The sequence below is a fragment of the Amaranthus tricolor genome, chromosome 6, assembly GCF_026212465.1.
Source record: "Amaranthus tricolor cultivar Red isolate AtriRed21 chromosome 6, ASM2621246v1, whole genome shotgun sequence".
Taxonomy (NCBI): domain Eukaryota; kingdom Viridiplantae; phylum Streptophyta; class Magnoliopsida; order Caryophyllales; family Amaranthaceae; genus Amaranthus; species Amaranthus tricolor.
In genome coordinates, this window is record NC_080052.1 from 19,407,968 (window position 1) to 19,432,417 (window position 24,450).

Sequence of the window (24,450 nt, forward strand, 5' to 3'; positions counted from 1 at the left end):
ATTTTTTTAGGTAACGCGAATCTATATAACTCAAATTTAGTTGATGTGATGTAACGATTCACATAACACTTTTACTTTTAAATTCATGAAAAGACTTATGTTGTGTTGAGTTAATGATTATGACTTGTATTGAATGAGATGTGCGCGTGTTAGTGCGATTGGAAACTTATCTCGAATGGATGATCGTGATTACTTTGGCATTTAGTTGATATAACAAAGTAGTTAAGGGGGCTTATTAGTTCTATTCTAACTTGTATAGGTTCCCAATTCATAAGAGGAAATTAGAACTTTAATTGGGTGATTTTTGTGACTTTTGGTCGTGTAGTGACGCTTACAGGTACGCACACGTAGTAACTAACTACTATATACTGTTGCTTAAAGTATTATCGATAGTTGTGATTAGATGCATTGTGTTAGAAGTACGAAGTACTTGCAAGTAAATTTTATACATGAATAGCTTTCGATTTGCAAATCTCTCGAACTTAGAATGGAATAGATGCATAGAACGAAGGTAATAGTAGAAGTTGAGAAGAATTTCCCTTATTGATAGAATTACATTGTGTTTACTTGGAGTCGGAATGATTCCTTTATATATGAATTTAAGAGTATGTTTGAGTTTACCGGTGGGTCTTGCAAACCCCATGGTTCTCATTGATAGCAAGATTATATTGAGTTACCAATGGGTCTTGCAATCCCCAAGGTTCTCATTGATGGCAAGTTGTATATTGAGTTTACCGGTGGGTCTTGCAAACCCCATGATTCTCATTCATAGTAAGAGTATATTGAGTTACCGGTGGGTCTTCCAAACCCCAAGTTTCTCATTGATAGCAAGAGTATATTGAGTTACCGGTGGGTCTTGCAAACCCCAAGGTTCTCATTGATGGCAAGTTGTATATTGAGTTTACCGGTGGGTCCTACAAACCCCATGATTCTCATTGATAGCAAGGGTACATTGAGTTTACCGGTGGGTCTTGTAAACCCCATGTTTCTCAATGATAGCAAGAGTATATTCAAGTTATTGATGGGTCTTGCAAACCCCAAGGTTCTCATTGATAGAGAGTTTATTCATTGGTAGAATTAATAGTTTAGTTAGATGTGAGTCTTGCAAACCCCAAGATCTTCATTAATCGAATAGTTTATGTTAGTGATAAGTGCCCTGTGGATCTTGAGAACCCCAAGGGTTTTCCTTCATGGAAAGATTATGCCTAAGTTAAAATACCTTATAGGAGTTAAGAATTCCAAAGGATGCCATGATTATACTTACTTTAAGGTAGACAAGCCTTTTTCTTTAAGGCCAGACGTTAAGTAGTTTGTTGATGCCCTTTAATGAGTTGACACTACGTGTGTTTATCGGAGTTTATGTTTTTTTTTTTGAAATGAGGAGTGTTAAGATGCACATTCTACTCAGGAACGCATTGTTCGGTTTGGAAGGAAGAAATGAGCTTAAGAAGTATAAATGAATGTTAAATGATTACTAGTTGTGCTTGTATCTTATGAAATCATATTTATACTGTTGTATAACATAATATCTAGTTTGTTAGCCTTATTATATTTGGTGTTACTTTACTAACGTGTACGTGCTTATGTTTATGTTTGATTGTTTTACAACTTTCTATGATTATTCTGCTATGATACATTGACCTTTGGTCTGATGTTGAGCAGCAGGAGGATCATAGATTGGCGTACCAGGTATTTGGAGCATCTTTTACATTGCTTTGGGGGAGTGTGGAATGCGAAGCATAACTCGTGTTATGCAAGCATCTTTTGACTTTGTTGTTCTTATGTCTTTTTCACACTTTGGCTATATATGTTTTGATATGAGGCCTTGTGTCCTTATTTGTATTATTTATATTTTCCGCTGCATAGGTTATGAATGCGTATGGTTTTAAAGTATTTTATTATTTTTTTTTAAAACTCAAGCGTCGACACTAGAATCACGATCCATGCTTGTCATGAAGATTTGAGGAGCCAACGATGAATCATTCCGTCGTGATACGAGATTTTAAAATCCATCACGCCTTCGATTTTAGTTATTTTATTGTGTTTTATAATCCATCACGCCTTCGATTTTAGTCGAAACACTGTCAAATTTTCCACTCACATTCTTAAAGTTTATTATTATTTTAATTATTTTTAATGTAACACCTAAATTTCCTCCCGTCCTTTGCGGTTTTGGTTCTATATAAGGGATCAAAAATTCAGGGGTGTTACAATTAGAGTTAGTATTATAACATAGTAAGTTAGTATTTGGAGTTGGTGTTATAACCCATTAAAGTTGGTTTTGGAGTTAGTGTTATTATCTATTGAAGTTGGTATTATAATTTATTAAAGTTGGTTATTATACCTAATACCAAATACCAACTTTAATAGGTTATAATACCAACTCTAATAGGTTATAACATAAAATTCAATAGGGTATAACACCAACTCTAAATAGATTATAATAACCACTCCAATATCAACTTTAATAGGTTATAACACCAACCCAATAGCAATTTTAATAGGTTATAACACCAACTTTAATAGGTTATAACACCAACTTCAAATAGAGTCAAATGTGCGCGTCAATTTTTTAGATTTTTCTCTTTTTTTTTTAATTGTTGGGCCTAGGCCTAGAGAGCTTTCTCTTATAAAGACAATCTCTAAAGAGCGGTGCTGTTTAAGATTTTTAACTAACGGGCCCTTTGTATGGACTCGTTTCACAGTGAGAACGGTCTCATACAAGACGATTCAAAAAGATTTTAGAATGGTTGACTTGGTTGTCAATAGAAGTAGGCATAGGGTTAAGGGCGTTCAAAAAAACCCGGTTTGTAAAACCCGATCCGGATTATCCGGTATCCGGTTTAGAAAACTAGATAATTAACCCGATTTATCAAAATCGGGTATTCGGGTCGGATTCAGATATCATTTTTGGTAAAACCGAATACCCGGTATCTGGTTTTGTTTTTTTCTGTTTTTTTTTTTTTAAAATTTAAATGCTTATTCTTAATTTATCTAATATAATTAATATATTATAATCATTTTACCCTAAAAAAAATTAAATGTGTTATATTCAAAGTAATGTGTTGAATTATATTCTATTATTGTCCTTAAATAATATTTCAAATGGCGTATTTCAAAATAAGTGTTTTCAGTAATTATTAGATTGATAGCATGTTTCATAAAATATCTCATCCGATGATCAGCTCAAGAATTTGACTTATTCTTAATGTGTATTGGCAATTATATTGTAAATTTACTAAAATTATCCTTGATAATTAGAATTTAATTAGGATCACCAAAGTAATAACTAGTTAGTAAAGATATTGCATTACTTAGTTTTATCATATTACTAGTAAAAAAGCCCGTACAATGCACGGATTTATTATTATAGAATATATAAAAATATTACTTCATAGAATATGTGAGTATATATTATCGTGATTAAATTTATCGAATACATGATTTTTTAAGAAAAAATTAAATATTGAATTTTTAAAATTATTTATTAAATACATCACTTTTTCATTCAATTATACGTCTATAAGTTTCGATCACCAAACACCAAGCTCTTTTTTTCATTTATTGTACGTCAATTTTAGAAATAGAATTCTAGATTGGTTAGTAATCAATGGTTAGAATTTGAATTTTATATAAAAAAATGTTAAAAGAAATAAGAAAAAAACACAATTTTTAGGAAATAAATAAAATCGGGTATCCGGTTTCTGACCAGGTTTAGCCGTCCGGATATCCGGTTAAATCGGGTCGGAACCGGGTTACATTTTTAGATACTCGAAAAAGCGGATACTTGGATTTTCGGATCCAGGTCAACCCGGTATCCGATTTTGAACACCCCTACATAGGTTGTGTAATTTGAATTTTATGGGTGTTGGTGTCATATAAGATTTGTTGTAATCAACAGTAGATCTCATGTAATCGTCATGTAATGGTATGTTATTTGTAGTTCGATTCTTCATAATTAGCCTTTGAGTGTGAGTTCAGAGTTGTATGAATTGAGTTGAAGATTTTGGAGAGTATTAAAGGGCCTAGAAGCTTACACTTCTGCCCAAAGCCACCTATATGTTGCTTAAGTAGAGTTGGTATTATATTATACCTATATTACCTTGAACGCAATACCCTTTAAAATTGAGGACGAAAATAAAACGCAGAACGCCATCTAAAATGACTCTGAAATAATATGTACTATTAAAAAATTTAATCAAAAGTCCACCAATAAAAATCAAAATTCAAATTATAAATTTTATTTCATTACATTAAAATGTGTAGACAGTCCTACCAATTATTGGCCTCCACAAATAGAAACAAGAAAAGTCTTTCAAAAAATAAAAGCACACAAATATATTTAAATAAAAGATAAAAAAATTAAATTTGTTCAATATGAGTTAAGAAAATAAGAGAAAATGAAAAAAAAAATAAAAGAAAAAAGTTTAAAGACCACTTACTCAATTCATATAAAAGCTTTATATAAAATAAAAATTAAAAATGAGAGGAAGTAAAAGGTTGTTAGAATTCACATAAGTAATTATCAAAAAGGATAAAGGATCAAAAGATGGAGAAAATAAAAAAATGTCATCTGGGTTTGAATAAAGTGATCCTTCACATTTTTCTTCTTTTTCTCAAGTCTTTTCCTCTATTGTTCTTCAAGTTAAATTGAATCAATAGTGTTCATTGACGAAAAAAATTCTTAGATTGTCGACTTTTGTTAGCTTTAGTCTCCCTGTTACAGGTCGAGAACTTTCCCAAAATGGTACGAGTTTTATAGCGTCCCTCTAATGACCTGGAAGAGTAAGAAACAAAAGGATGTGGCCTTATCAAGTGTAGAGGCAGAGTTAGAGGGATTTCTAAAGGAATCACTGAAATCTTATGAATTCGGAAACTCATGAAAGAGCTTGTTTTTCCACAAACGATAGCATGTGAACTATATTGTGATAATAAGGTAGCTATCAGCATCTCAGTGAACCTAGTACTACATGAGAACACCAAACATGTTGAAATTGATAGATACTTCATCAAAGAAAAGTTTGAAAACAAGGTCATCAAACTTGTTTTCATAAGATTAAAAGATCAATTAGCCGATATTCTAACCAAAGCAGTTGACACTCAAGCCTTTGATAAGGCTTTGTGCAAGTTGAGCATTGGTGCACCTACTGTTCAACTTGAGAGTGAACTTGAGAGTGAGTATAGGAATTAGTCAAAGATTTGTTCCTTGGCTATAGGAACAAATTATAGTTTGTAAAATATTGTCTATGCAGATTATAGGCGATAAATAAAGATTGACTACCATACTTAGTTTATTTGTGTTTAAATTAAACTCTTGTACCAGCCATTATAATAATACAATCTGGATATTCAACCAATATAACTTCCGCTAGTCAATTTATCAGTTTCTGCACGCAAATATTCTAATTTCAAATTAGTCGTCCCAGATTAAAAAAAAAAAAAACTATTCAGCCTCCCATATTTCAAGTAACATTGCATTAGACTAGCTTTTGATTCATATGCCACTAAATAATACTTAGTGAAACACAAATTGCATAGAATGAAGTTAAAGAATAACCGTAAGAGCATATCTAATGAATATCTTCTTAGAAGGAGTAATGAGTTCTTCCTACAAGGAGTAAAAAAGTAAATCTTATCACCTTTTTATCATCTTTTAACCATACTTTTAAATGTTTTCTCTAGTAGATAATTCTTATTATTATTTTTCACTTTGATTTCTCTTTTTTTTTAGGAGAAGAAAAGATGGGGTTCCATCACCTATTTCTCAGTTGTATAAGTAGTAAAAATATTGTTTTTCATCCTTCTCTCCTTCTTTCATCTTAACTAATTATCCTTTGATTATTTTTTTCTCTCGCGGATAACCTCTATTTGCAATGTGACAAATAGTTATTACCTCAAGTTTAATCACCTTACTGAACATGGTACAAGGTAGGGTAAAATCTATATTAAACCATTTCATGATAAGTGTCTGTATACTTTGCACGAACGTTAATAAAAATATAACTTGATGAGTATAAATTAAAGTTGAAACATCAAAACATGTTTAATGGTGATTGGTGACCACGTACTTTGTTGTTAGGAGGGAGAAATTTAACTTTTAAAAAAATACGAGAGGGTGTAACTTTGGTCTTATTTTTTGTCTTCATGAAGATCAAATTTTACGACAAAACGCAAAATTTTAAAAGAGAGAAATATTAAAATATCATGAAAATTAAAAACTCTTGATCACCACAAAGTCACCATTTTTGTTGGGCTAAAACATTAATATCAACCACAATTAATTTTTAAATAAGAAAACCAAAACATTTAGGAGGTGTTTGGTATGAGAAATGTAAATGTAATGGAAAGGGAATGGATAGAGAAGAGTAAGGATAACGATAAGTGTTATCATTAACGAGTGTTTGGTATGAAGAATAGTAACAGGATTGAAAAAACACGAATAAACACCTCAATTTATTTTCGATAACCAGTCTAAGCACCCTCACATCAATCACCCCACAACACAACCTCTCAATCTCCCACCATTACTCAACCACAACATACCACTACAATAATTGAAGTAAAAGACATATTTCTTCTTTTACAATTTTGTCCCAGGAATTCATCTTTGAATTTCAGTTGATGGATTTCAATTGTCACATATTAATTTGAATTTCAATTTTTAATAGCTTCTGTCAATTCAATACAATTGTCATACCTTATCCTAAATTGAATTAACATCCTCTTTTTACAACATACTCATCAAATTCTTCAAAATCAGAGAAGAAAGAAGTTGGATTTCATTTTCAATTGGCCAAAGTAGCAAATAGATAGATATGATTGGCTTCAACAATGGCGGTGGCATCAAGAACAAGCAAACAAAAGGTGTTGTATGGTTGCAGTCTGTGTTCGATGATGGAGGATGGAGAATTAAATACTAGAAGGTTGTTTGTTGTATTGTATAAGAGAGAAACTGGAGATTCAAAATCAAGGAAGCTAATAACAAATCTATTTCTCCTCATAACTGAGCAGTAACAATCTAAGGGTAATTGTTACTCTACTATAACGAAATCGGTTAATAATAATACAAACCAAACAAACTTTAATGGATTGCCTTAAGCGAATCCGTTTCTAACTCCTTAAATTTTCTATACCAAACACCTCCTTAGTGTGAACGAAAAAGTTTCATTGTAATTTGACTCATTTCAAAGCTTGATTAGAGTGATTATATATGTCTTATGTTAGTTGGAAGAATTAACTCATTTCAAAGCTTGATTAGAGTGATTATATATGTCTTATGTTAGTTGGAAGAATTTACTTCTGTTGATTGATCATCATCATTATATTCAATATTCCGTTCGAATGTAGAGTTTCAATAAGGAAAGATGACAGACATTCTATACACGTACTCCTTTACAGGGAGGAGTAGAGAAATACGATCAATTCAAAAATTCAAAACTATGATTTAATTTAAAAATTCAAAATTTGTTTAAATTTACTATTTGAGGTAATTTCACTATATTTTTTTATTTATATATTTATAGCTTAGTTGTATTTAAGCAAAAAAAAAAAATGACAGAAAGGAGTTAAAATTTTCTCTTCAAAAATTTTTCACTTTATAATACGGTTTCAAAAATATTCAAGACAACTTTGAACTAATGAATAATATTATTTCATAAATTCCAATTGAAACGGTCTTTCAATAAGATTATTTCTATTCGGTTAACTTAGGTACATTTATTATTTTAAAATGATCACTCACATAATTTTAGAGTGATCATTATTTATAGTGTTAAAATACGCTCTTATAACTTAAAATAATCACTTATAATAATTCTAAAATTATCATTTAGAAAAATAAAAGTATTAATTTTTCTAATATCGACACACGCTCATATACAAGACTTGATACTTTGATAGTAGTATAGAGGTTGACGGAATTATTTTATAATTTTTGGTTCGGCCTTCAAAGTGTTAAAAAATATAATAGCCCTGGCTTCAGGCGTGCACGTGATGCTGAGATTGACGGCATGGTACATCCTTGCATAGCCCTTGCTTGTATAATTGTATGGTCATGAATCACGATGGCCAAATGGTGATACTTTAAATTTTATTTTATATATACGTCAATATAGATTACAATCGGTCGCTGCGTGCTTGCCATATGGAGTATCATCTTATTATTAAAAATGAAAGAATTGTTGAAAATCATATAGAAAAATCTTATTTTTTGAAAAATTATCTAGAATAAATTTTTTGTCAAAAAATATATAGAAAATTTAATTTATTTGTCAAAACATATCTACTAACAAAATCATTGTTATCTTCATTAGTTTTTCAAAGTTTAACAAAAAATAATAATAAATGTAAAAGTTAGAAACAACACGTGAGTTTTCAAAATCCATTTTCCCCAAATCAAATACAAACATAAAGCTTTTAACTTAGGGTTCCGAATAGTATAAGAAACCCACTGTTCTTCATCATCCAAATCAAGCCATGAACGTCATTCTCCTTTTATTCCATTAATCTTCTTTTCTCAAGTAAATTTTAATTTTTTTTTTTTGTTAAAATTTGAAAAATTGAAGGAAATAACAACAGTTTTGTTAGTAGGTATTTTTTGACAAATAAATTATATTTTCTAGGTGTTTTTTGCAAAAAAATTTATTATAGGTAATTTTTTACAAAAGTGAGGTTTTTCTAAGTAGTTTTCAACAATTTTTCCTGTTAAAATAATATATTTTTAATCTTTGAATTTGTTAATTGAATAAAGTTTAAAAAATATGTACAACTAAAAATATTGGCGGTTTGAAAATTACATTAGCATAAATGTTTTTTTTTGTAATGTTACCAAGTAAAAAATACTCGGAGGAAGTATATTTATTTGGTTGGAGTGTAGCTTAGAAAGGGGATGAGGGTACTAATCCATCATATACTTCTAGATGGTAAAAATTGGATCAATATATATAAAAAATGGAAAAATTATCAATTATTAGACTAGCTTATAATCTCATATAATTATATACCTCCAATTAAAAAAATTACAATATAAAGGGTTTTTACTTCTATTCATCATTCAAGATTATTTTATATATTACGACTATTATGTAACAAAAAATATAATTAAGTAATAACTTATATATGAATTATCCAACTGCATGCATATTATTATTATTGAAGTATTAACTATTTATAATTTTATTTTTGTGTAAAACTCAACATGCAAATAATTAAGATAACAAATTAAATTGCATAAAAGGATGAAATGTTGCAGGTTTAATTAAGAAATCACTCCCTTTATTTTCATTTGTTTCTCACATTCACTTTTTTGCGGATGCCAATGCAAATTTAATAGTCAAATAATTTTAGCTGTAAGATTTTAAAAATTTTAAAAAGTTAATATTTAGAAAGAATATATTAAAAAGAATCTATCAAAATTCCACATGAATATATTTTTTCATATAAATCGATGAGAAATCATAGTTAAAATTTGACATTAAAATTTATAAATTTTATTCAAAAACAATATATCTCTGATCATAATTCAATACACTGGCTATAATAATGATGATTCAAAAATGATTCAAAAGTAATATATATGAATTACAGTTTGAAACCTTGCATGCAACAAATTCAAAATACTCATTAGAACATTTCACTATATTATTGACTCAACCAGTTTAGATGTTTAATAGTTTACATTTACAAATATACTATTTAATTTTGACCTTAATTTCGGTGTCAAAATAATTATTGTAATTGCGACATACGACATTCGTCGTTGACTTTAATATATTAAGTATAACTAGATTATAATTAGTACCATGCAATGAAAGGTGATAAATTTTATAAATATAAAATAAATAATATTTTAGTAATTAATCATTAAACTGTAAATTGAAAACAATATTTATTTTTTATGATGTTAAATAAATATTCAATGTTAATTGTATTAGATTACAATATATTTTTATAACTATTTTTTCAAGAATAAAAATTATCTTGGCCTATCAAATAATATTAGAATTTGAAAGATTTTGTTTGCATATTTAATTGAAAGAAAATGAAAAGCTTATTAATATAATTGATTTTTTTTAGTGAATTTTCATTAATCCAAATCAAACAATACAAACACTAACGAAAGGAACGAAGCCTAACAACCTAACTGAAAGCCCAACCTTCTAGCTAGGAAGTGTTGAGTCAACCTAACTGCATTTGGTCTCCTAACTTTTCTTTATCATTTTGCATTGGTTTTATATTGAGTTATTCATTAATAAAAAATAGTTCAAGACTGACAAATATTTATAAAAGTAACAATAAACAAGTAACTAACTTTTACATGTACTAAAAATTTAAATAATTATTTTAATAATAATAATAATAATAATAATAATAATAATAATAATGGTGATGATGTTGATAATGATGATGATAATAATAATAATAAGGTCTATGCCTTTAAAAACTATTAGGACTGCTAGTCAAGAAAACTAAAAAAATGATGCCATCACTATTATAATGGAATTGGTCCAACAAACCAAATTTAAAAATTCCTCTATATTGCACATACATATGAGTAAAAATAAAGAAAAATAATAAAAGTTTAAAAAAATCAGCTAGTCTTTTGAGAGACCGTCTTTTTAAGAGACGTATCTCAAGCTCAACTCAATAAAGATTAATGCCTATTTACCGTATTCTTAATGCCTACTTACATAATTTTTAATGCCTACTTACATAATTTTTAATGCCTACTTACAATATTTTAAATGTCAACTTACATCATTCTTAATGTCTACTTACAATATTTAAAAAAAATATATAATGGGCCGGCCCAATTAGAGATGGTCTCTCAAAGAGACCGTCTCTCACAAGAATTTGTGTAAAAAAATATATTTTATGAAATCTAGGACTTTGAAGACCTTTCTCGAGCCGAGGGCCTCTTTGACCGCACTCTCCTCTATGAGTATGAGTTGTCGTCGTTCTTCCCTCCTCAAACCCTGAGCATAGTTTTCTATGAGTGGGATACACTGGGTATGATGATGATGATGATAGGATATACGCGTGAATGAAATAAGATAGTAAATTAAATACATAAATAAAAAATAAAACATAATGAAAAAGTAAAAAAAAATTACTCCCTCCGTTCTTTTTTGTTCTTTTCATTTACATTTTGCACAGTTTTCAAAGTAAATTTTAAATCTCAATATCTCTAAATACACATAATAGAAATATATTAAAAATATATAATAAAAAGTATACATTAATACGAATCTAACGAGATTTCAAATGGATATATTTTATCTTCTAAATATGTCTCAAAATTATTAATTAGATTTTTCTTTATTTAAGTGAAATATTTTAAATGAAATTAACATTAAAAAACAAAGAAACTATCAAAATTATAAATGAGACAAAATCAATGAAATAAGGAAAAAAAAATAAGGCTAATTGTATTGGAGAGATGGAGTAGCAAATAGGATCCTAATTAGTTGGCATTTGGCAATTCAAACAAGAGAGCACAAGAAAGTATAAATTAGGACAACTTTTATGAAAGTGGACCCATTACTCGGACTTTCTACCTGAAAGTAGCGAGGATAGGTGGCTTAAAATCACACAAAGAATTTAAGAGTATTGATTAGAAGGCGGCTGTTCTAGATTCTACAGGTTTTGCATCTTTCCTGGAACTAACCAATAAGTACATTCCCTTTCCTAACCAAAAACATACACCAACAAAACGATTATGCTGGTGTTTTTGAAATAAACTCAACGCTGCGATATTAATCCAATTTTATGATTAAAGTCGATGTGACCCAACTTCAAAACTTATTTAAAATAATGTAAAAAATAAATTGACCATTTATACTTCTATCACATTTACAATTTAATTATATTTCTTGAAATCAAAAAATCGATTTAAAATGCACCGATGCAAAGTTTAGACTTCAACAAGCAAGCTAATGGTATTATTTTGACTTTGAACATTGAAGGTCCACGAAAGCATGGCTGCACCGAAAAAGGTAACAACATAGAGAAAGCCATCAATTTCTTTTTAATTTCTATTATTTTAAAAAAATATATTTATCATATTATCTTTTAAAAAATAGATTAAATGTGAATTCACATTAAGTTTTAATACTCTTCGTATTCGTTAAAATAGATACAAATATAATATATATACATATATATATATATATATATATATATATATATATATATATATATATATATATATATATATATATGTATCTTATATTCTCAGTATGTTTCCCACTAATTTTATAAAGATAGTTTTTTAATAGCTGTGAGCCCTATTTTTCCGATTAACTTTCTTTTAATATTTTTTCAATGTTTATATATGATCCTCATTTTTTCTCCATGAAATCAATTATTCAATAAAATAATATATTTTCACAATCTAAAAGATTCTATATTTCTTAATTCGTGTGAACATTCTATGTTGGAAATTCATTATAAGGATTATGGTCTTCACATGTTTTCCACTAATTTTATAAATATAGTTTTTTAATAGCCGTGGTCCCCATTGTTTCCAACTTTCTTTTAATATCTTATAAATGTTTATGATCCTTATTTTTTCTCCATCAAATTTATAATTCAATAAAATAATATATTCACAATTTAAAAGATTCTATATTCTTAATTCCTGTAAATATTCTATGTGGGAAATTCATTAAGGATTATGGTCCCCACATGTTTCCCACTAACTTTATAAAAATAGTTCTTTAATAGTTGTGGATCCCATTTTTTTCGACTAACTTTCTTTTTATATTTTTTTAATGTTTATGATCCTCATTTTTTTGTCCATCAAATTTATTAAAGGTTTGAAACTAACGTTTCCTATAACGTTTTATGTGCGAAAAAGGTCACGGTGGAACAATTTTGTAAACTTCAGGGTTACGGCGTGGAATTTTTAAAAGTTTTGGTTACCACGTGGAAAACCCAAAGCCTCAAGGTTACCACGTGGAATTTCCCTTTATATTTCTCAAGTCCTGTGAACATTCTATGTGGTTCATTAAGGCGCGAAAGGAGTACAATTCAAGGGCAATACTAAAAGAACCCTTACACGCCAGGGAAGATGATTATTTCTTCGTATATGTGTCAAAATTGAACCTTTGGTTATCACAAATGGTGAAAGAGAAAACATTCAACTATTATGATAAGTAATAATTCTCAAATATATATCTTATATTTTCAAATATACATTCAACCCTTAACGACACGTTTAGTTAATTGTATTACTTAGTGGTAGTAGGAATGATTTATAGTATAACTTTTAATGATAAGTATCATGTCATGTCATTCCTATTGTAATGAAAGTTTGATCATAAAAAAATATTTTTGTTTGCAATTTTCATTACCACCTAATACCACATGTTCAAATAGTAATGCATTGGAATGAATTTTGTGAAGAAATTTAAAGGAGAATAAGCATGACTATTAAACTTATGAAGAGATATTTCTACCAAATTATACTAATTTTCCATTACCATTTTCACCGGTTAATATCGATCACCAATTAGACCGTAAATAGTATAATAATAGTTGATATTATATAATGCGATCATCGATTTAATGTGCTTAATGCACGCAAAAAATTGCATCAATGGAGAATTGACTATATACAAGTTCAAATTAAATGATATATAAAATCAATTTATAATTTAATAATAGTCCACTATATTATAATACTTTGATCATTTTTTTTTACTAATGTAAAATCACACCCAAATATTTTTCTTTTATACTCGTTAATATATGACATGACATCTATAGTAAAAATAGCGAAAAAAATACTATTATTATTGTTTCAAGCTTGTGTAATTGTCTAACATGCCACCCCATGGCAAATTTAGAAAGTGCATGATGCTTGCTGGTGATCTCACTAAGAAATTATTGGACTATTTAATTTGAAAATTTCTATAGGTAATAAAATTTCACTTTCATAACTTAAATTTCAATATCTTAATGGCGATTTTATTTTTGTAGTGATATCACTGTACTATCCTTTTTTCTAAAACTAAAGATTCTCACTTTTATTTTGATTAAGTCTATTATTTCCATTATTATAAGAAGAGTGGTATACTTTTCTTGATTTAAAATTTAATAATACAATACTAAAAATGAACTTTCTAATAGAACGAGTAAAATATTTCTTTTAATCTAAAATTTAACTGTTTAATATATAAATTTAATTTTCTCACACATATTGAATCAGATCTTTGCTTTTCTATTTAAGCCCTTAGTCAATATATGTAAAATCCAACTAAAATTCACTATGAAGCTTTGTTTCTCACCCTCAGTTTTGTAGCTACAACGTTTGGACAAGGGATCATATAGTGGGGTAGGAATTTGGGTTTTTGTGTTTTGGAAATTTAGGATAAAAAGAGTTGTAAGGGAATGATTCACTTTTTCTTGATGATCAAAATGAATTACATAACTACATATTTATAGTTGTCTTAGTCTAGTCTTACAATTTATGTAAAAGAATCTAGATAATCCTATAAGGCTTATTCATATGACTAACTTCTAGATATTAGATACTTCTAGTTCATACTTATAAAGATAATTCTAGAACTACATATCTGTAAAAGATTTTTCTAGATTACATTTAATACTCCCCCTAATCTTAAAAATCTTGTACAAAATATTATAAGATGTTGTTAATGCACATGTCACCAACACTTGTCGATCTCGTAGTTTGAATTTTCTTTTCTGGCACCCTTGTTGTCAGTTGTCACTTTCAAAAACATTTTTTTTTCTTTCATTTTCTTACTGATACTCTATTACCAAGCGTCTTCCAACTACTATGCATCTATAGCATTTGTTCTAGTGGACTATGCTCATCTCACTAATCATTTTACAAAATACATATTTTTTTTTTGAAATTTCGAGATATTGGTGCCCATGTCACCAACCATCTTTACTAATGTCCTTGCCATTAGCAACATTCTAAAACTTTCAAAAAAATTATTTTGTTATTATTTTCTTCACCAAATTGTGCAGTTTCTTCATTTTTTTAGACCTACAATTTTTTCCAATATGACCGACCCTCTTGCACACCAATATTGTGGCTTTTCTTTGAAGTAACAATCACCACTAATATGATTAGTACGCTCAAGGTTGTTAAAATCGAGATTTTACTTTGAATCGAACGCAACTCTCAGAATCGGATCGTAAAGTCGAATCGTAAAATCAACCGATTCTATAAATTTTGCAAGTTTAAGACTTAATAGTTGTTTGTATTTATTATTGAGATATTTTCAATGAAAAATACACTTAAATTCATTTTTATCAATTACTTTGGCAATCATTAATAAAATATTTAATTCTTACTTATAACTCTATCATTTAACAAAACACAAACAAAACTTTTTTTTTTTTTTTTTTTGCAGTATTTTAGATTTTAAGTGCATTATAAAAAATCACTTACAAGTAGGGTTGGAGATGAATGACTCAGAAGGTTGAGTAAATATAAAGAAGGAAAAAAAATGATAAAGGTGAAAAGAAGATGTGAAAATATGTTTGTTCTAGTCTAAAAATATCAAATAAGTCAAGAATTGTCACATGACCTATAATATTTAAGAATTATAGCTTAAAATGCCCATTTTGTAAAATCAGTACGATTCTACGATTTTACGTTTTTACCGATTTCAACCGATTCTAACGATTTTATGGGGATTCGATTTTAATAGCGATTCCACTCGGTAGGTGTATCCAGGATCGTAAAATCGTTTGATTTTACGATCCGGATCGCGATTTTAATAACATTGAGTACGCTTACAAATTTCACAAAACATTTTAGTTTTTGAACTTTTATTTTCCATTGTTTTTTCTTCTCAATTTTCATTATTTTTCTTCATTATATATATTTTTTTACTTTATTAAATTTTGCTTGAAGAGCCGTCTCTTCACTTTCTTCATCATTGTGTTTGTTTTTCTTTGTTCATGGGATTCTAAAGATCCTATAAGTTGTTCAACTGAAATTTTTGATAAGTTTTTTGTTTCTTCAATTATGGCCGTAATATCATCATTTTTTTCAGTTAATGTTAACAATATTTTCTTAAGAATTTTTTCATCAGATATGTTTTCTCCATATGATTTCATTTGATCTACGATTTTTATTACCCTTGAAAAATAATCTTTCATTAATTCGCCTTTTTTCATTTTTAAATTTTCAAAATCACCTCTTAAAGATTGAAGTTTAATACTTCTTACCTTGCTATCTCCTTGAAACTCTTGTTGTAATATCTCCTTGCCTCCTTCGCTATATCGACCCTTAATATTCTTGAAAAAATCGAATTCGCAAGTGCATTTTGTATTAAATATAAGGCCTTGGCGTCCTGCATTATTTCTGTCTCGAACTTTTTCTTTTGTAAATCACTCAAACTGCTTTCATCTTTATACTCTTGGTACCCTTCATCTACGTATTTCCATAAACCATGTGCTCTTAATAATGTCTTCATTTTAATCTTCTAAAAATCGTAATTTTCTCCCCAAATAATTGGTATTGGAAAATTCGCTCAATCACAAAGGTATAATTGTTAATATTATCATAATTTCATTCAAATTTAACGCCGCAAAGTTTAAGCTACATGCTTACATGGAAAAATGACTGAAAAAATTTGACATTATCTTGTACGAGTATTTTCTTTCAATTTTAAGAAAAGTTTCTCGAAAAAGGTTCTAGACATTTTTGCAAGTTGAATAAATATTTCTTCCTTGTAATCTCCATCCAAGCTTATGTTTACTAGATGTTCAAACATACTAAGGGTACATCCCTCTAATTGGAATTACGACTCTATTTTTTCAAAAACAAAAGCTCTCAAGAAATATTATTCAATCTACATAGAAATATTATTCAATCTTGACTAAAAAGAGTACACATCTAAAGACATAGCTAGGAATACTGCTCTTGCAAATATAGGTGGAGTTAGGTGAAGTTATATAATTAGTGTGAAGGTTGGTCACAACCCATCCTTAAAAATCACTGAAAGTGTAATATGTAACGTATTTTGACTCACAAAATTTTGGAACTCTATATTTTAATTCAACCTACTCGATAGTCTTGTTGTTAACATAACAAAAATCAATTAAAATTGAAAAGGCCTTCAAATTATGGCAATTCAGCCTCCTATTTAATTTTTTAAAAATAATATGAAAATTTAGCTCCTCTTCAATCTTCAATTAAATCCTAACTACGCTTTTGCTTCTTATTATGTCTATATTAAAAATAATAACAATAATAAACTGATAATTTATGTGTTTTCTTAACAAAAAAAAATTATTTTGATTCGGAGGCCAAATTGTTTAAAATATTAACAAGATAGACTACATTATGAGTGTGGAGGTCACAAATAAAAAATGGGTTGAAAACTAGAAATAAAGTGTAGAAAAATGTAAACTTTTTAATTTTATTTAGAAAAAATGATTTAAAATAATTAACCATAAAAATTCCAAGTATTTTTCTAGGGTAAATTTAGGTAACTCAATGACCGCTATATTAGGTAATTCACCAAAAAAGTAACTGAAAATTAATAAAATTAGAGAAAAATATTAAAAATTTCCATAAAAATTTTGAATGATAAAAAAATCAGAATTTTTTTTCAACTTTTTATCAACATTTTTTTTGACATTTTATTTAATTTATTTTTTTTAAAAATAAAACTTGCTATAGCAAGTCATTAAGTTATCGGGTTTACTTTAGAAAATTACCTTCAAAATTGAAACTTGTGATTATTAATCAATAGACGAGATTATTGTAGGAAAATCATGAAAATGTTGAATAATTTTGAGTAATTTTTCCTTTTATTTAATTTATTTACTTTTTTTAAAGGTAAATAGGAAAGAGAGTGATTGAGTATTGTTTTAAAAATAAAAAAATAAAAAAAATAAAAAAATAAAGAAGAAAATTTAGCATCCATACAATTTGACCATTGACTCTCCCATTATATTGACATTCCTATTCTATGGCCCCCTTTATAAGTTAAAATCCAAGGCTGACAACAAATTAGGATCAAAAACTTTGTGTTGTTTCTAAAACCATCAATTTTACATGCCAAAACTTGATAACCTTTCACTCTTATAAATCTTAAGATCTATCAATTCTGCCATATTAATTCTAATCAGTCAGCATTTATACAGTACATAATTCTTTTTCTCTGATCATTTCTTGATTTATTCACTTAATTACTGTTAAGGCTAATCAATGGAACCCAAAATTGATAATGGAGAAGGTGGTTATGTTCTTGATGATGTTCCTCACTTGTGTGATTATCTCCCTAATCTGCCTGTAATCATTATTTCTCTATTTTTTTGTAATTTAATTTTTTATTTTTTTTTGAATTGGGTTTTCAGTTGATGTTTCTTATTGTTATTGGGTAATTTTTTTTGGTTCTGTTTTTCCCATTTTATAAATAAATATAAGTTTCTATTGATGCCAGAAATTAGGAGTAATTTGTTGAATTTCTGTATTTAAAGCAATATCTTTTTGACCAAATATTGGTTTGTTTATTTTTTGCAGACATACCCAAATCCACTACAAAATAATCCTTCGTATTCAGTAACCAAGTAAGGCAACAATAATCATCTGGTTATTTGATCAAAGTCTTTGATTATTCTAATTTAATTTAATAATTATTGATTTTGTGGGTTTATTGTCATTGCCATGTGCTTTTTTTTTTTTTTGACGTGTCAATTTTTCTTTTGTGTTATTAATTTCTGGAATTACATGTCTTTTTGATCAGGCAATATTTTGTGGATTATGATGACACAGTTATTCATAAGGTTAGTTTTTTTTTTGCAAGTTATGTAGTTCTATAAATGGTTGTAATTTCTGTTACTAGGATCGTGTATGTTGATTATTTGGTAAAAAATACTGGGAAAATCAAACAGAAATGATATATACTTCCTCCATTTTTTTTGAAATACTCGTTACATTGCGGTTATTGACATTATTCATCGTTTGAGCTTATTTTACGTATTACAGCTAATGTGTAAAGAAAAAATATTCAATTGGGATCTTGTTTGAATTGTCTAATTGCATATTTTCATAATATTTACTTTTTATATTTTTTAGATGTGTATAATTCAATAAATAAATTATCAAAATAACATTGAATTGCGGTGGAAATACAAGTACTTCTGTAAGAAGATGAATATAGAAATTTTTTAGTGAAAAAGTAGGCATTTTTATATTTCGGGGGGCTAGAGAATCTCTACGTCAGGTGGAGAAAAGAAATTTGTAATTTATTATAATTGTAAGTAGTGAAAATCAAACTTGAAAAGTTCTTGATCACTGGCTAACCGTTAAGCCATGATTACCAGTGAAAAATAAGCACTAATTGCATTGTTATCCGTGTAATTTGTCTCTTAAGACATTTAAGTTGTGATCTTGGAAACCTGTTATTGAGATGGGTATGTTCTTTTACAGGCTGTTCAACATAAAGATGGTCCAAGGGGTTTACATTTTCGACGTCAAGGTCCTCGACAGCAGGTAACCAATTATTTGCCAATTTTTGCTCCGTCCCTGAATATGTATTTAGTTATGGCTATGGCTAATTGGCTACTAACTTGATTTATGAATCATGATTTAGGTGTATTATACACCAGAGGAAGTTACAGCATGTATTGTCACTTGTGGAGGTCTTTGCCCGGGGCTTAACACTGTGATCAGAGAGTTAGTTTGTGGGTTGGATTACATGTATGGAGTGAAAAACGTCCTTGGGATTCAAGTGAGTTTCTTGCTATAAACAATTCATATTATAATGACATGGAACATGGTTTTTTGCTTATTTTTGAGAGCTTTTATAGTTGAATTTGATGGATTTTGATCATGTTTGGACATCTAGGGTGGTTACAGTGGATTCTATGCTCGAAATACGATCTCGTTAACACCTAAGTTAGTCGATAGCATCCATAAACGGGGTGGAACTATCCTTGGTTCGTCAAGAGGTGGCTATGTGACTTCCAAAATAGTTGATAGCATTCAGGACCGGCGTATTAATCAGGTAACAGTTATATAGATGTTTTAGGACTGTGATCAGAATTGAGGAACTCTTCTAGGATTAGAATGATGATATTCTCTGTTTTATGTGATTAGGTGTACATAATTGGAGGAGATGGAACTCAAAAGGGTGCATCTGTTATATATCAGGTAATTGGTTAGAGAATTCCTTTCGGTCCTTAAACTCATAGAACCTAACCAGGAAAGTATAACAAATCTTTCAATTCTTGTATATCAGGAAGTAAGAAAACGAGGTCTTAAGGTCTCGGTCATAGGAATTCCCAAAACTATTGACAATGACATTCCGGTATATACCTTTTTACTTTGATTTTCCTCGTTTTGGCTACCGTTCATTATAAGTAACGATGGTGTGGTGAAGCTAGTTTTTCTGATGATTTTGTTTTACTTAGATCATCGACAAATCCTTTGGGTTCGATACAGCAGTGGAGGCGGCACAAAGTGCTATAAATGCAGCACATACTGAAGCTGAATGTGTCGAGAATGGGATCGGTCTTGTCAAGTTAATGGGTCGTGACAGCGGTATGCTAACAAGTTCAACATTTAAGTTCTTGTCACCCTAGAGTATCATAGAGAAAACTGATCAGATAGAATGAAACTTATGCTGCAGGATTTATTGCTATGTATGCAACCCTTGCTAGCCGAGATGTTGACTGTTGCTTGATCCCGGAATCACCCTTTTATCTCGAAGGCCCAGGTGGGCTCTATGAGTTTATTAGACAAAGACTTAAGGAAAATGGTCACATGGTTATTGTCATAGCTGAAGGAGCTGGCGAGAAGCTGGAAGAAAGAGATGCTTCTGGAAACAAGGTGTTTAAAGATGTTGGTCTCTGGTTGTCTCACATGATTAAGGTATCTTTTTTCGTACTCATATCCTCTCTGTTGGGTCCATAGTGTAAAAACAAGGCCGCATTGCATCGCATCAGCCGCGTTGTAAAGCTTTTCAAAATAAAGAAACCGATATTCCCCACGTTATAAAGGTGTAAACTACCGCGTTTTAACGCCGTATCAATGGATATCTTACGGTTTCGACCGATGTTTAGGCGTTACATTATTTGCATCACCATTCCGTTACCGCATTTTTACACTATGGTTGGGACTATGGCGTTGGTATTGTTGCTATATCTTGTCCATTGTCCAACTAGTAATTAAATTAAACTAACTCATGTTCTTCGGATTCTGTTTGTAATAGGAACACTTTGCTCAAACGGAACTAAAAATAACTCTTAAATACATAGGTCAGTATCCTGTTTTTTCCGCTTCCAGCTTTAACGGAGTATATACCAAGTGCGTATTTGTCAGTGTTTGATTAATATTTCTGGTTTAATTCAGATCCTACGTATATGATCCGAGCTGTTCCTTCAAATGCATCGGACAATGTTTACTGCACAATTCTAGCACAAAGTGCGATTCATGGGGCCATGGCTGGTTACACAGGTTGCACTGTTGGGCCGGTTAATGGGAGGCAATGCTACATACCTTTCTATGTAAGTTTTTCTTATTTGAAGTTTATATTCCATACACTACCGGGCCCCTTAGAAACCTGATCGAAAGAGCATGAAAACGCTAGTACTTATTGTTACTATATTTTTCGTGATGGATGCAGCGCATCATCGATAAACCAAACAAGGTTGTGATAACAGACAGAATGTGGGCTAGACTCTTATCTTCGACAAATCAGCCTAGTTTCATGAATCCGCCCAAGGTTGCCATTGTTGGAGGAAAACAGACTGTTATAATGCCATCCAAATCGTCTGTTGAAGAGACAAGTGAGAATGAAGAGTGTACGACACTGATCTCGCCATCAATCCTTGAAAATCATGTCAGTGATCAGCATTCATCAGTGAATGGATTTATTTAGAGAAAAATGACTTTTTGAATAATTTTTTTTTAGATTCTGGAAACTTTTACTGTTCTTACGGAGCAGAGGAGTGAATAACAAGCTTATACTTCAGATTGCCGTAATTTAGAGCTTTTGTTTAATCGTAGGAGACGCCACAAAATTGTTACGAGGATTGCTCTTTAATAACAAAAACGAGCGTTTGTGCTCGTAAAATTGTGAATTGGTAATTTATTCGTGTTTGAAAATTGAAGCATTTGTTTTGTATATGTAACATATGGAAAGCCTAAAATTTATCGTTGTGTAATAATATGTATAGTTAAAAAAACTGGCATTGTCTTAGATTTTATATTGTTGTCTCCAAAGAGAGCATATAATAGTGTCTGGTCTCTAATTTTTTTGTCAAATTAAGTGACATCTTGTACTAATAACTAATAAGTATTCTCCCTTTAGAAAGTTTTAATGAAAAGAGCATTTGTCCAAACTAGTCATCATCGATGTTATTTGCAAAAGACAATAATGATAAGGAATATGAGTGCCAAATAAACTTGTCCACAAAAGTGATCACAGTCACAAGTGGTGTAAAATGAAACAAAAAACCTTATGTTATGTTTGAAAACGCTGAATTCGAACCAGTCATGATCGATGTCATTTGCAAAAGACAACAATGATAAGGAGCATGGTGCCAAAGAAACTTATCCACAAAAGTGATCACAATCACAAGTGGTGTAAAATGAAACAAAAACCTTATGTTATATTTAAAAACGCTGGATTCAAACCAGTCATGATCGATGTCATTTGCAAAAGACAACAATGATAAGGAGCATGGTGCCAAAGAAACTTATCCACAAAAGTGATCACAATCACAAGTGGTGTAAAATGAAAACAAAAAACCTTATGTTATGTTTGAAAACGCTGAACTTATTTGAAAATTTAGAATTGATTTAAATTTATTATTTGATAAATCAATAAAATGTAATTTTAAATTTGAGCTAATTTCATCAATGTTTTAAAAGTAGATAAAGTTGAGAGTTTGAAAATAACTTTCAAACTTTGTCATTCTCAGATTTTTCTTTTATCATTTCATAATTATATAATTTGAAATGAATCACTATTTTTCAAACACAACCTTATCAATTTTATAAAGTGTTTTGCTTGCAATAGAACATGATGGGACAAAAAAATGGTGAAAACCTATATTAACAAACATGATCTATTATGTTGAATTAAAAGAATAAAATAAAAAATTATCTAATTCCATAGCACCGGAAAATTTGGAGAACGAGACCAGTTAGATCTTCCAAATTAATACGTATTCGCTATAATAACGACCCTTAATGTTATCACTTTTAATTCTATCTGAAAATGGGATGACTGGAAAAAAATGAACTCGTATAACCTAGAGTCCATAGCTGCTACACAAATAATAACCTATAACTAGTATTCAACATAACATTAAACATCGTCATAAAATGAGTCTCTACACATTTAAGGCCCACAACCTATTGATACATTTAAACCCAAACCTTTTAACTTTAATTTTGATCATAACTTTAATCCCAAACTGAAAAACACATTAGATATATGGGCTAAATAGCCAATTAATACAAATTACTAAGCAAATAAGATATGAGGTTCTTGCTTTGAGGTCGTTCTTTGAGAGACGGTCTTGCACAAAAGTAACTAAACTTTAATTAAATTACTTTAAATTGCATAAAGATAGTTTTGATAAATTATAAGGAGACATAAATATTTACAAAGAACAAACGTTGGACTATGCTATAACAAAACAAGGGAACTTGGGTTTGTTTGGAGAATCCTCAACTTTAGTATTGGTGAATAGTGAAAGAATTGGAAAGCACTTCTGTAATGAAAGAGTGAAATTTTTGAATATGCAGTGTTTGATCGGAGGAAATATATGTTTTTGAAAGTTTTATTGAAAATTAGTTTTTTTTGGGTTTACTTAAATGCAAAGATCATTTTGAAAGATAAAAAATATTCTTTTGCTAAACTGAGTTTATTATAATAATCACCAATAATTCCATTTTTTTATAACCACTCCCTTTTACACTTATCATCAATTTTGTTTCAATTACTAGAAAGAATTTGATGTTAATTTAGATATATAAAAGAAATTCATTGGTTAATATCGAGAAGATAGCAAAAGTAGGTTTGATAAGAGAAACTTCTATTATTGCATTTGTATGAGTACATGATCTACATTATATACATATAGAGAAAGAACTAACTTAGGAAGGAGATAATTAATAGCATGAAGAATAATTCTATTTAATTGATGGAGATAATTAAGGAGGAGATTAACTATGATTTAGGGAGATATAATTAAGGAGATTCTCTATCCATATTAGTGCTTTGACTTTGTAAAGCTATTGCTCGAGTATAGGAATTACTTGTTGTAGATTGAGAGTCTTTTGTTAATACCCTTGCAAGCTAATGGACATTGGTGGACATGGAGGTTGTCCCTGAGAAACTGAAAGCGTACTGTACTAACAGCTTTAGTGAAGATGTCTGCACGTTGGCATTGTGATCGGATAAATTTGACAAGGAGATCGCCTGCTTCAACTTGTTCTTTGAC

At 29.4% G+C, this 24,450-nt stretch overlaps 2 protein-coding genes across 3 annotated transcripts in view; one reads left to right on the forward strand and one right to left on the reverse strand.

Annotated features, from left to right (window-relative positions):
* LOC130814806 (oxysterol-binding protein-related protein 4B-like) overlaps window positions 1-24,450 on the reverse strand; it is a 988,965-nt gene that overhangs the window by 408,436 nt on the left and 556,079 nt on the right. The gene's annotated exons all lie outside the window — the stretch shown is intronic.
* LOC130814801 (ATP-dependent 6-phosphofructokinase 6-like) lies at window positions 17,989-22,338 on the forward strand. The gene is made up of 13 exons (XM_057681013.1): window positions 17,989-18,283; window positions 18,515-18,561; window positions 18,738-18,777; window positions 19,424-19,486; window positions 19,587-19,724; window positions 19,842-20,000; window positions 20,093-20,146; window positions 20,235-20,303; window positions 20,407-20,536; window positions 20,625-20,866; window positions 21,207-21,252; window positions 21,347-21,501; window positions 21,621-22,338. The coding sequence occupies exons 1-13, from the start codon at window positions 18,200-18,202 to the stop codon at window positions 21,873-21,875; spliced, it is 1,482 nt and encodes a 493-aa protein (XP_057536996.1). The 5' UTR covers window positions 17,989-18,199; the 3' UTR covers window positions 21,876-22,338.